At 43.5% G+C, this 12486-nt stretch overlaps 2 protein-coding genes across 2 annotated transcripts in view; one reads left to right on the top strand and one right to left on the bottom strand.

The window, feature by feature from the left end:
* The window catches only part of MED12L (mediator complex subunit 12L), a 265350-nt gene that overhangs the window by 33400 nt on the left and 219464 nt on the right, over positions 1-12486 (bottom strand). Inside the window, exons 28-36 of the mRNA XM_081302589.1 lie at positions 9400-9588; positions 8790-8864; positions 8493-8683; positions 7487-7648; positions 6017-6128; positions 4074-4163; positions 3036-3145; positions 2697-2832; positions 1711-1872 (exon numbers count right to left, since the gene is read on the bottom strand). Coding sequence (XP_081158715.1) covers positions 1711-1872; positions 2697-2832; positions 3036-3145; positions 4074-4163; positions 6017-6128; positions 7487-7648; positions 8493-8683; positions 8790-8864; positions 9400-9588 — 1227 coding nt within the window. The remainder of the gene's footprint in view (positions 1-1710; positions 1873-2696; positions 2833-3035; positions 3146-4073; positions 4164-6016; positions 6129-7486; positions 7649-8492; positions 8684-8789; positions 8865-9399; positions 9589-12486) is intronic.
* P2RY12 (purinergic receptor P2Y12) overlaps positions 2121-12486 on the top strand; it is a 42761-nt gene continuing 32395 nt past the window's right edge. The window contains exon 1 of the mRNA XM_081302595.1: positions 2121-2245. The gene's annotated coding sequence lies outside the window, so the exon portion shown is untranslated. The remainder of the gene's footprint in view (positions 2246-12486) is intronic.

Below are 12486 nucleotides of genomic sequence, written 5' to 3' on the forward strand. Positions count from 1 at the left end.
CCACAAGCCAAGCTTGCTAGCATGGTGGCCCAGAGAGCACCAGGCTGGCCGTGGGCTTTGGAGAAGCCCAGGTCACAGCAGACAGGGTAGCTCAGCCAGGTCACCGAAGGGCAGTGGCCAGAGCTCAGGACTCACATGGGTCCACAGTTCCTTATACCACATGACACTTTGTTCAGGCAAAACCACATCATCTAGTGTATTTTACTATAAAACAGCATTTTTCATTTAGTTTGCTTTAGCAAAACAAGTAGATAAAGTTTTAAAATATATTGAAAAGTAATCTTTCTCGCTAAATTATAGCCAGTTCTAAATCTCCAACATCTATTTATTATTTTTAAAATAACACAAAATTTAAGGGTCAAGATACAATCACTTCTAACTGGGTTCAGATTAACTTCAATGCAAACCACAGAGCACTTAACTCAATATGCGGGCACTCCACGCACTTAACAAACCAGGCCTGATAAAGCGGTCCTGTGACAGAGCGGGACATGGGAGCATGCCCAGCCTTCCAGTCCCAGCGAGTCTCTGATGCTCTAGAAGAGGACTGCTACTCTGAAAATAAAATGTTCTTTCTTCTGACGTGAACTGCTGATGTTTCTTACTACTTTCTCTCATCCAACTTGAACACATTTTCTCTCAAAACAGCCGCCCCAATAACTATCGGGTCATTCCACAGGATGTATGCTTAGGTACACTTGCTCTTACGTGGGTGACAGGGCTCAATCACCACCTGTAAAATAACCACCTGTTTCCTACTATCTGTCTTGAGTATGACCACTGGGCATAAACAGCACACGTCCAAGGGGGCTCCAGCTGTCCCTCCACCAGGGAGCCCAAATTCAACAGGATCACAGCCCAGCCTTCTCTCTTTCCATGGCCACACTTGGTGCTGGGTGCTCAGGTGAGTCTGCATGACAGCAGAACACCCTGTCCCAAGAAGACACACTCTCCACATCTCCTCAAGATCTTTTTGTCTGCCAGCCCCACATTCTTCCCTCCCTCCTTCAAAACGACCCACGTGTCAACTACACCAGGGAGCCTGCTCTGACCACCGCCCAGATCTGCTTCTGAAGGCCCTTCCCCGGACCACCTAATACACTCTCAGCACCACGACCCACAATCTCACTGTTAATTGTCTACCTACTTCCGCTTGAGGGCACAGCTCTGCTTTTATCTCTGTGACTGTGGAACACCTGTGGTTGCTCAGTGTTCACTGAGTGACCACTCTTCTTACACGCAGCAAACCTGCTTAATCTCTTATAGAAAGCAAGTGCTTAGTTAATATTGTTTCGTAAGAATATGAAATACCATATATTGAAATAATTCTGCTCAAAAGAGCTTACTTAGTGCATGAAGATATTTATCAATAAATATCATCTTTTCTAAACCCACTCTTCTTGCATTCTGCAGTAAGATAAAAACTTTGCTGGTTTTTGACACTAAGTTTTTACTTAGCTTTCACTTGGTAGATTTCAGAAAGTTCCTTAAATCCAGGTAAACCTTATAAATTAAGGTCTTCAAAGATCTGTTTGCATTATGATGCCAATGACCACTGCACTGAGATGACAAGAGTGGGCCTCAAAAAAACAACAACAAAAACAAGAAACTGCAAAACTGAGGTGTGTGTACACCCTCTAGAAAGATAAGATGACGTATCTGGCTTCTGTGAAAAGCTGTACCGTGCACAGGAAAAACATTTACTCTTGCCTGTTTTTTATCTATTGAGTCAAATCCAGCGATTTTGTTCCCCTTGGTGTCAATCAAGGAGCCCATGGGCTCACAGGTGATGATGTCACACGTCTGCTTCGGCAGAGGCAGCAACTGCCGAACTTTGTCAATGCTCTCTGACCGCTTGTCTCCCAGCTCTTTCTGAAAGGAAAAAGAAAGAAAGAAGGAAGGAAGGAAGAAAGAAAGAAAGGAAAAAGAAAGTGAGAAAGGGAAGTGGACCAGAAACTCAGAAACGACCGTGAAGGCAAAAGTTGACGAGGAGGAAGCTCCCCCTGGAGCATTTCCCTTTTTGAAGTCAGCGTGTTCTTGAACCCTGAACGTGGTCTGGAGAACAGGATCAAGTCAGGCTAGCCTGTTTCATTTCTTCTATTTAAGTAGAAAATAGCCTACAGATATGCAGTTGTTGTTACACAACAAACATCACAGTGCTGAAGTGACAAAATTCAGGGTGCTATCTGCAACCAGAGGACAGGAGCTGGCGCTGAGCACTTGGGGTCCAGGGACAGACCACAAGGTAACCACCACTTATTTATTTATTGGCTATTTTAAGATCAGCGGATATACTTTCCTTGTTGTGCTATTTATTTACAGTTTGCTTCAAATGATGTGTCAGTGGTTAGTCAAATGAGTGTATTTACAAATATCAACACAGATGCTTATTTTTGAATTACATGCACAAGTCTGAGCTTGGATTTATCCTAGGTTCAATGTTGGCATTTTGGTTATGTATTTCATAATGTATGTTTAATGTCTCTTAAAAAATTACACGTGTTTTAATATTTAATTTAAAAACAATCTTTTGGATGCTTGTAAAGTTTGGGGTATTGGTGAGCTGAAGTGAAATAAACAGCAAATGCATTAAATTAATTTGAATGCAATAAATATTTAAATTAACCAGTAGTAAAAACAAAATAAAATGCACCAGATAATAAACAATTTATAACATAAGCCAATCACAAACTTACTTTTAACTTCTTTACTAAATTCATATATGCACGTTTGTTCTCTTCTGAGCCTCCTGGGGATGCACTTGATAGGTCAGAGGCTAATGTTCCATTGATCAGAACACCCAGCATGTCAAGGACTGTTGTGAATAATTCACTAAAGGGGAAGGAGAACAACTGTTTTCATCATAAAGCACAACTAAAATGTACTTAATTAACTGGGCACTTCTACTGATGGCACAATTTTTAATGACACCTGAATCAATAAGATGTAGCAGCATTTGTCAGTCTATCAAGGCCAGACTATCCAAATGCCAGGCACGCATGCGACAGAACACATGTTAAGGGTGCAAAACATACTTGTTGGTGTGCATGTCCACGGTTCCTGAGGTGATGATCTGCACCAGCAGGAGGGCCCATTCTGCGGTCCACTGGGTACTCCTCTGCACTGTGTCGAACATCCCTCCCACCTGGCATGCAAACACAGCGTGAGAAAAGACCACCAGCCCTCACTTCATGTGACCAGAAGGGGAGATGCTCTACTTTATGGAGGACAGATCGCTCTAGCTTCTTTCTCACTAGCTTTGTGACTATCACTGCTACTGGGTTCTTTACATAGTTTGGTCACTGAAAAATGAAAAGGGTAATATTTAAGTGTGGTACCTATACAGTTAGTTTTCTTCCTAGTCTTTCATGATATTCAATTTCATGATGCAATTGTAGTTGGATTAAACCTAAATATAATCAAAACTCTCTAATCCAATTATTGGCATCTTGGTGCTCTTCTGTTTCTACTAAATCTGAACCTGAGACCAGGACCACTTTGAAATGCCCACTACACAGATGTAATGATGAACAGGGGCTTGGCCTAAGACCTGCCAGGTCCTGTGTGTGAGGATTAAATTAAAAAACAACCACCCAAACATCAGGCAAGCCACTCTCCAGGGAAAAAAAAGACATGCAAAGGAATGCACTGTGTGGGAGGAAGCCCACGTTTCCATACAGCACCCTGTGAGGCAGGTCTTCCTAACAAATCTAACAGAAGGTCTCCCACAATGCCGAGTTGAAGGACTTTAAGGTTCTTAAAGAAGTGTCACAAGAGCTAGTGCTCATCTCAAAATTGAGTCCTCTGAGACCCAATCACGGTACAAGCTGAAGCAGAAGGGAGGTGGGCTGGATGGGGTGGGGACAGAGAGGATGAATCATTCTTAAAATACCTTCTGCTGTCTGGAACTCAACCCAGACAGGAAGGAGAGCCAGGAGAAGAGAAGGCTAGAGAGATGGGGAAGTCCTGAGGTCTTGATTATATTTACGCTCTGCTCGTGGACGCAGGTGAGCACTGGAGCCATGGTCACAAAGGTCCATGAGCAAAGAGGGCACGCTAGACACACCCCTTACCAAGTTCAGGCGCAGCTGCAGAGCTTCGTGCATCATCTGCCGAGCCTTGATGTCATCCTGGTACCTTTCTTCCTTCCAGTTACTTAAAATCTAAGACCCCGAAAAGAAAAAAAGGGAAAAAAAAACTTTATCTCTGTTAAAATTGAATCTTTTTCATATTTAAAGTAAAACTAAGCCTTTCCCAGACAGCCAAAAACAACTTCCGCTTTAACAAGGAATGTTGCATAACATTTCAGTTCTGCCCCTTTTCCTCGTGCACACAAAAACCTGGTCATTGCTTTGTTTATTTGCCTTTCAAGGTGGGGACGTAAATCTTATCTAGTTGCATGTACTGCCTCTAGGTCTTGGAAAAAGCATCAGAAAGCCATCAAGTTCAAGCTTAAGACATTTATTAACCCTAACAAATGTATTATGTTGATCTTATTGAAAAGGAGGCTTGCTATCTTCAGGGACACTAATTCCTTGATAAACAACAGACTATTCTGAAAACTGTGGACATCAATCAGCTGAGCAGCATTTCAGTTTAGAAAGTGAGCTGCTTCTTCATTTCCTCGCTGACTCAGGCCAGTGCTGAGGACAGGAAAGTTCATGAGGAAAGGCAGGCCACAGTGACCACACCCAGGCCCAGACGACAGGCTGACTAGCTAACAAACCCAGCACGGCCACAGAGAGCCACAGGTGGAAGTACCCTCCCAGCAGATGTTCCGCCAGCACATGCCATGGCCAGGGGAGAGTGCTTCCCAAACTTCTCTAGGAGGCTCGGGCCCCTCAGACTGAATGCCGGGTGCAGGGCTTAGGGACACAGGTTCTCACAGGGCTCACAGTATAGCACCAGCATGAATCAAAACAAGTGTATCAAGTGGCCTGAGGCAGGGCAGGGGTGGTAAGGACAGAGGCCCTATTTTCAGAGGGCAATCGCCACGGCCTCTCTAAACAAACACCTGAAGGAAGGGAGAAGCAGGCCAGGCTGGCACCTAGAGGGAATCCTTTCAGCTAAAGGGGAGAGCAGGTGCTTTTGCTTGAAAAGCAGGAGAACAGAAGGAAACATGCCAATGTGGCCCTGCAAGTTGAGCAAGGTGGTAACTGGTAGGAAGCAGGCGGAAGAGAGCAATCTACAAATTGTTAGGGGCTCTAATTAGCCCAGACTGGATTTTTATTCAAGGTATAAAAAGAAACATGGGAGCATCTTAGACACAGGGATAGTAAGTGCTTTGCATTTTAAAAGCATCCTATCCAGCAAGGGAGAGATGACCAGAGAAACACATGAGACCATGCCCTCTTCCATGTCCTTTCAGTATCCCTAGGGAAAAGGCACGGTGTCCATAGGCACAGTGCTACAGGAAGGGGCCACCGGCTCTGCACGGGGACGGGCCATCTCACACCCTTGGCTTCTTCTTCCCACTCACTTGACTTTATTCCTTGCACTGAGGTTTCTGACCTGGGCACTCAGGTTCCGTGTAGTACACAGAACACAAGTGCCCCAAGCTGCCCAGAAGAACTAGGGGAGTGGAAAAAAAAAAAAAAAATCCCAAAGCTTTTGTAAAGGAACAAACAGGCCTCCAGCTTACAAGTGACTTTCTTGTGCACTTGGCTGGCATCAACCCGGCTCTCGCAGGCCAGTAAAACGGTTCCTGAGCCTATGGAGCTCAGTTGGAGACCGTGCTGGGTGGGGCAGCCCCGCCTGAGGAGTGGACTGCTCCTGGGAGGCAGAGCGGGAGTGGCAGTCACTGTGCCTCCCCGGGGCAGACCATTCGATTTCTCCATCTATACACATCTATGCATGATTAATATGACAGGTCTGTTACCCCTGTGGACACCAGGATGACAGGTAGGAGACAGGGCACTGCCTGGCCTTGAATGGAAGCCTGCTGTGCCCTTCTGTAAGCTCGGCACTGGACTCTGCTGGCAGCTGCTGGCCTGCTGGACACCATGCGGTCCTTTACCTGGTTCACTTGATTCTGCAGGGATGTTAGCAGACCTTCTCGTTGTTCATCCTGTCCCTTGAGACAGGTGAGGACCAGCGAGAGGAATGGCTGTTGACTCAGGAGAGACATGCTGCAGGAAGGAAGCACAGTAAGGTCAGCTAGCGCCTGCTGCTCCGCCTACCTCCTGGGTCCTGTCCCCTGGGTGTCTGCTCCTGTGTATTTACTATTAGATGAAGGGGGATGGGGAATAGCCAGAGAGGCCTGGAAAGTTAAATCACACCTCTGCTTACAAGGTTAAAGACACTAATGGTTCTAAATGAGCGGATAACAGATAGTGCTGATGCCAGAAGGCACCCCAGGGAGGTGAATCTGCAATGCTGTGAGTGCCCTGGGGGTTGGGATGAAATACAAGGAAAAAACGAGAAATTTCTCAGTCAATGCTCTTATTTTAGAGTCTAGGAAACAGGCTTCTATGTATGTTATGAATATTTGGGGGCTTTGCCTTAAGTTTTCAAGACCAAACAGCAGGGTGCTGGTACAGTTAGGATCAGTTGCAAGATCTGAGGATTCCAAAAATGGGGTTCTTGCTAGTGACCTAGGGGTACCTCCAGCCTAAGGCCATGGGTAGTGGGGCATCAAGGCACTTGGCAAAAATTCTATTTTAAATTGGCTTTTTAATAGAGTATCTGCAATTAGAGAACAATGATGAATCCATGCTCCATTGGAAAACAAAATCTAAGATAAAATATTAAGCTTCATCTCACAGGGGCAGAATAGGACGCTTTCAACCCAGGAATACCACCTGTCTGCCCAGTGGGAGGAAAGTGAGGCAGTATAGACATGAATGGCACCAGCAAATGCAAATTGAGAGGTCAGGAAGGGCAGCCACTGACAGTACTGCCAACCGCGGGATAAGGACGTGGATGTCTGGAATGTTTACAAAATACAAGGAATCGTTTTTTCCTTTTTATTGGAATGCTGAGTCACATTGTTGGGGTTTTAGTGATCAATAACAGTGATCAAAAAATCAGTTTATGGCTTAGAAGTTGTAATATCTAATCTAGCACAAGAGCCCTAAATGTCAGAAATATTGTTAAGTATTTCAAGGTTCAGCATGACAATAATTACAAGTAGTTCTGGGTATTTTAAACATGAGTACCTAATTAATACGAAAGTTAGAAATAATTAAAAATAAAATCCAGAATGCAGGCGGCTCTATAGATCCCATTCACAGATCAGACGTGGGGCTTGGAATGGACAAGTTCAGAGGCCAGCAGGGATCTGGATGCACAAGTGAAGTTGAGAATGAGTGTGGCAAACCTCACAACCTGGAACGTTTTAGGAACAGGGACTTTCCTAGAAGATGATTTTTCATTCCATTTAAAAACTAAGTTTCGGTGGGCGTTGGGTCTAAGAACCGTCAGGTAGAGCGTACTAGAATTCCTCAGCTGTCCTTAAAACTCGCCCAGAGACACCCCAGGAGCCTACCTTTTCTGTTTCTGTCTATCACGCTCCTTTTTGGAAGAAGAACCCAAGTGCTGCCCCTTCTCCAGCTCTTCCCCAGCAGCCTTCAACACCCGCCCCTGCACAGAGGTGGGCAGCCTGGCGATGAGGGGGGCCACCAGCCACACGCCCCTGCGTTCAGAGGAACTAAAATCAGAAATAGGCGTTACACCCGAGCAAGCCTGAGTCTCTGCTCTCACAGTTCCACAGAAACTTCAGAGCACAACTCTGGTGCACCAGAAGCACACTACCCCCAGTTCCCTTTGATTTCTGCACTATCTTTCCTGAAGACCAGGCCCCTGGTCACACTTGCCACCCACAGTTACCCAGGGGAGCAGTGAAAGGTGCTTCTGGGAGGATACCGTCAACTGAGCTATCTTTTAGCATTTTTCTTTTTGATTCTGGCTCTATGATTAGTGATAATCCTTTTGTCGAACAGACAACACTCTTTGATCATGGTCACAACATGAAATGTTGCTATGTATAATCATACTAATCACAATTTTTTTTTTAAATTTTAAGATTTACCAGCTATATTTTTTTATCACAATGATGAGATACAAATCTTCCTTTCATGATTCAAGGATTACTTTGCGATTTCATATGCCTGCCGGATCTAAATCAGAACCCAAATCACCATGAGGCTTGTGAAAAGCTGCCAGTTACTAGAGGTGGCCAATGTGTTTCTGAGATGCTGAATATCCAGGAACACAGTAGCCCGGGGGATGAAGGTCAGGTGTCCATGTGCATTCATAACACCAGCGCTTACAAAGAGTCTGGGGCAACTTAACCACATAGTGAACACACTAAGATGTCTCCTGCCCTGGCTTTGCCCTTTAACCTATTAAATAACAGCAACTGTCACTTAGCAGTCATTTTTCTCTTCACATTTTCTGCAGCTTAATGAAAAAAAAATAACTGAGTTATGCTAATGCAATTGCCCATTACGTGTGTAAAGTTCAAGACAGCCCAGTCAACTACCCAGAAATACCTGAGAAAGGTCTTGATTCCATTTTGCCTCGTGCTACTGGTATCAGCGCCCCCGTTGCCACTGGGGTGGAAGAGGCCCATGCCAGAGTGTGAGGAGTTGTTGTTCAAGTCCGCGGACTGCTGGAACACCTCAATGGTGGCCTTCGCAATGTTGTCCAGCAGGTTGTTCATTTCAGCCACAGACCCGGAGCCCTAGGGTGGCCAGAGAGAGGCCACGCATGCGGCTGGGTTATCCCAGGCAGCAGCCCGACTTTGCTCCCCGCAGCTCTTCCCACCCAGGCTTGCAACAGCTACTCACAGGGTCCTTCAGGCACTGCTTAATCATTAGCTGAAGTTCCAGCCAGGACTGCCTCAACGTCCACTGCTCCAGATTCTGGGGAAAACAGAAGGATTGAAAGTAGGCAACCCATGTCAACACGCAATCAGTCCTGGCAGGACGCCCACTCTCAGGACACAGCAGGGTGATCTTACACAATACAAGGATTTACATGGGTAAAAGGATCCAATCCTGTTATGTATATTCAAAAGGATAAGCAGTATAAATATAATGTTCCTGACTCAGCTAGGAACTAGAAACGAATAAAACTAAAATTTTTGACTCACAATATCCAATTATCTAATTGACCCGATTCCAAAATGATTTCACTAATTCTTGAATAACATATGTAAGCCTGTCCCTCCATGCAGATCATTTCTCAAGTAAATACAGCATGGACTTAAAATACCAATATTTATCTGATGATTATATACAATTCCCAGCATCTACACCTACCTAGCACTAACTCGTGGCCCTTCTACAGGAAAGAAAACTGGGGGAATAAAAACCAGAGTTGACCTGCGTCAAGAATTAGCAATGAAAGGGGAAGAACCGATCCCTCTTCTTGCAGTGCACGGCGTGCTAAGGGTACCTGCAGGATGCGCTTGATGTGCTGCCTCTGAAGGTTGTCGCCCTCCGCGCACTCCTTGAGGCCGTGTGGGTAGCAGATGAGCTGCAAGAGCTTCTGTGCTTGCATGTTGGAAAGCACAGGGTCCAGTATCAGCTCTTTGTCTGTACACAACCTTTCAGGTTCTTTTAGGCAATGTTCTCCTACCCATTCCTGGAAGGAAGAAGGCCATTTGTTGGACAGCAACCGGCTTTCCACGTGTTTATGTAACATGCACTTAAGTCAGAGCAAAATGGCACGTGAGACCGAGGAGAAGCTTCAGGAAAAAATAACCCATAAAAATGTATCTACAAAAAGTGTTAGATACAAAATTTCTGGCATTTTGACTTCTTAAAAATACAAAGTGGAATCTAGATGAGGAAAAAAGTTGGAAACAGATGAGCAAAAAAAGAAAAAGATAATACTGGAATGTTTTCCACTGTTAAGAACATAGCATAAAATATTTAGAAATTTTTCTCTTTATGATACTATGAATATGTTACCATTATACAAAATAACTGTGCACATCTATTTGCCATACAGTTATTATTATAATTTTGCTGAGTCAATGAGCCTGCCAAAAACTTAAGGAAGCTCTATGCCTACAGCTGACTGCCCTCTGGAGAGTGGCTACTCAGTTAAATTTCTTAGCAGCTTTGCTTCACCATTTTTTCAAATGCAAATTCTTGTACTAAATGGTTTTAAAAATCATCAGTGTTAAAAGTTTCATTTGACCCTATATGTGTTTCAGATGAAGCCTCTTTTGAAACCACCATGCCAGTGGCCCGATGCTAACCATCCATTAAACAGGTCGCCTGTGGCGTTTATAAGATTTCACATCCAGACACCCCATCAGACCACAGACTACTAAAATCAAGCTCAGGTGCTGGTACCCAGATATCAGTATTCTTTTTCCTAAGTATCAAATCAATCATTCATCCATTCATTCAATCAATTTTCACTTCTAGCACTGACAGTCTGAGCCTCCCAATGGGCTTGGACCTCTGGGACCCACTGCAAGAAGTCCACAGCAGGCCCAGCCACCACCCTTCCTGCACTCACCTGCCTGCTGGTTTTGGTCAATTCCAGGTATCAAAACAATTGCAAATGCTTCTGGTGATACCAGGGTGCACTCACAGTGGGGACCAAGGCACAAGTGCCCCTCAGCCCTATGTCCCTATTTAGTGGACTTTATCATGGTGACCACAAACCTACAAAGCACAAAACATGATCTTGATGACTTGACCTCTGTAGCAAAATACAAAACATATAGGGACTGGAAGGATACACCCGAAAATAACAAAACTGGTGAGCTGGGGCAGGGAGGAGCAAGGGATTTGGGAGGAAGAACATACTCTTGTGTGTAGTTTAACTTTTGTAAGTAGTTATTCTATAATAATGCTGAGGGGAAAGACTCTAAACTGAATTCAAACAGAAACAAATGAACCCAAATTGATTTCAAATTAAGAATGTATTCATACTAAGGGAGACAGCCCGATTAATTTTTTTCAGACTTTTTTTATTTAAAATTTTTTATTTGTTCTCATTAGATATATATGACTATAGAATGCATTTTTACATATCATACATAAATGGAATATTAATTCTTATTTTTCTAGTTGTACATAATGTAGAATTACACCAGTCATGTAATCATATATGCATATAGGGTAATAATGTCTGATTCATTCTACTATACTTCCTACCCCAATATCCCCTCCCCTTTCTTCACTCCCCTCTGTCTAATCCAAAGTACCTCTATTCTTTCCTAGCAATCCCCACCCTTTGGGAATTAGCATCTGCATATAAGAGAAAACATTCCGCCTTTGGTTTCGGGGGAATTGGCTTGTTTCACTTCTCAGGATATTCTCCAGCTTCATCCATTTCCAAGCAAATGTCATGACTTCATTCTTCTTTATGGCTGAGCAATAGTCCATGTATAAATGTACCACATATTCTTTATGTATAAATGCACCTTTTTCCCCCATCCTCCCCAACATTTATTGGTGCAAGTATTCTTGATAATTGTCATTCTGACTAGGGTGAGGTGGAATCTCAGTGTAATTTTAAATGGCATTTCTATAATTGCTAGAGATGTTGAAAATTTTTTCATAAATGTGTTAGCCATTTGTATTTTGTCTATGAAGTGTCTGTTCAGTTCCTTAGCCCATTTATTTATAGGGTTACTTGGGGGGAAAGGGGGTTGGTGTTAGATTTTTGAGTTCTTTATATATCCTGGAGATCAGTGTTCTGAGGTGCATGTGGTAAAGATTTTCTCCCATTCTATAGACTCTCTCATTACATTATTAATTTTTTCCTTTGCTGAGAAGAAGTTTTTTAGTTTGAATCCATCCCACTTATTAATTCTTGATTTTACTTCTTGAAATTTAAGAAAGTCAGATCCTGGCTGACATGGTAGAGATCTGGGCCTAATTTTTCTTCTATTAGGCACTGGGTCTCTGTTCTAGTGCCTAAGTTGTTGATCCACTTTGAGTTAAGTTTTGTGCAGAGTGAGATATAGGGGTTTAATTTCATTTTGTTACATATGGATTTCCAGTTTTCCCAGCACAATTTGTTGAAGAGGCTATCTTTTCTCCAATGTATGCTCTTGGCGCCTTTGTCTAATGTGAGATCACTGTATTTACTGTAAATAGTAAAAAGTGAACTGCAGAAACCTTTCCATTCCTCTTGGCAGGCTTGTTAGGCCTAGTGGTAGATGCTAACAATTTGGAAATTATTTTAGGTGTATTTTATAAGTAAGTAATAATTGACTGATGTTATGAGGAACCAAGGTTCTTACTATGCAAAAAGGCTATATTAATATGCAATGCAGCAAAGTAAAGCACAGCTTTGTAGGTTGGCGTAGAACTGGAAGCATCGTGTGAACTCATAGAACATGCACGTTCACTTTTGTCCTAGCTCTGTCCACTGAGAGAACCCAGGAGCAAGGGTACTCCATAGCAATGAGTACACACAGCATCCAGACCTTGTTTCTAAGTATCACTCTTCTAATTCTCAAGGTAATTCTGAGGCAGGGCAAGTACAAGAAGGAACAAAAATACTTTAAAACAA

Source organism: Spermophilus citellus (genome assembly GCF_964194105.1).
Source record: "Spermophilus citellus genome assembly, chromosome: 7".
Taxonomy (NCBI): Eukaryota; Metazoa; Chordata; class Mammalia; order Rodentia; family Sciuridae; genus Spermophilus; species Spermophilus citellus.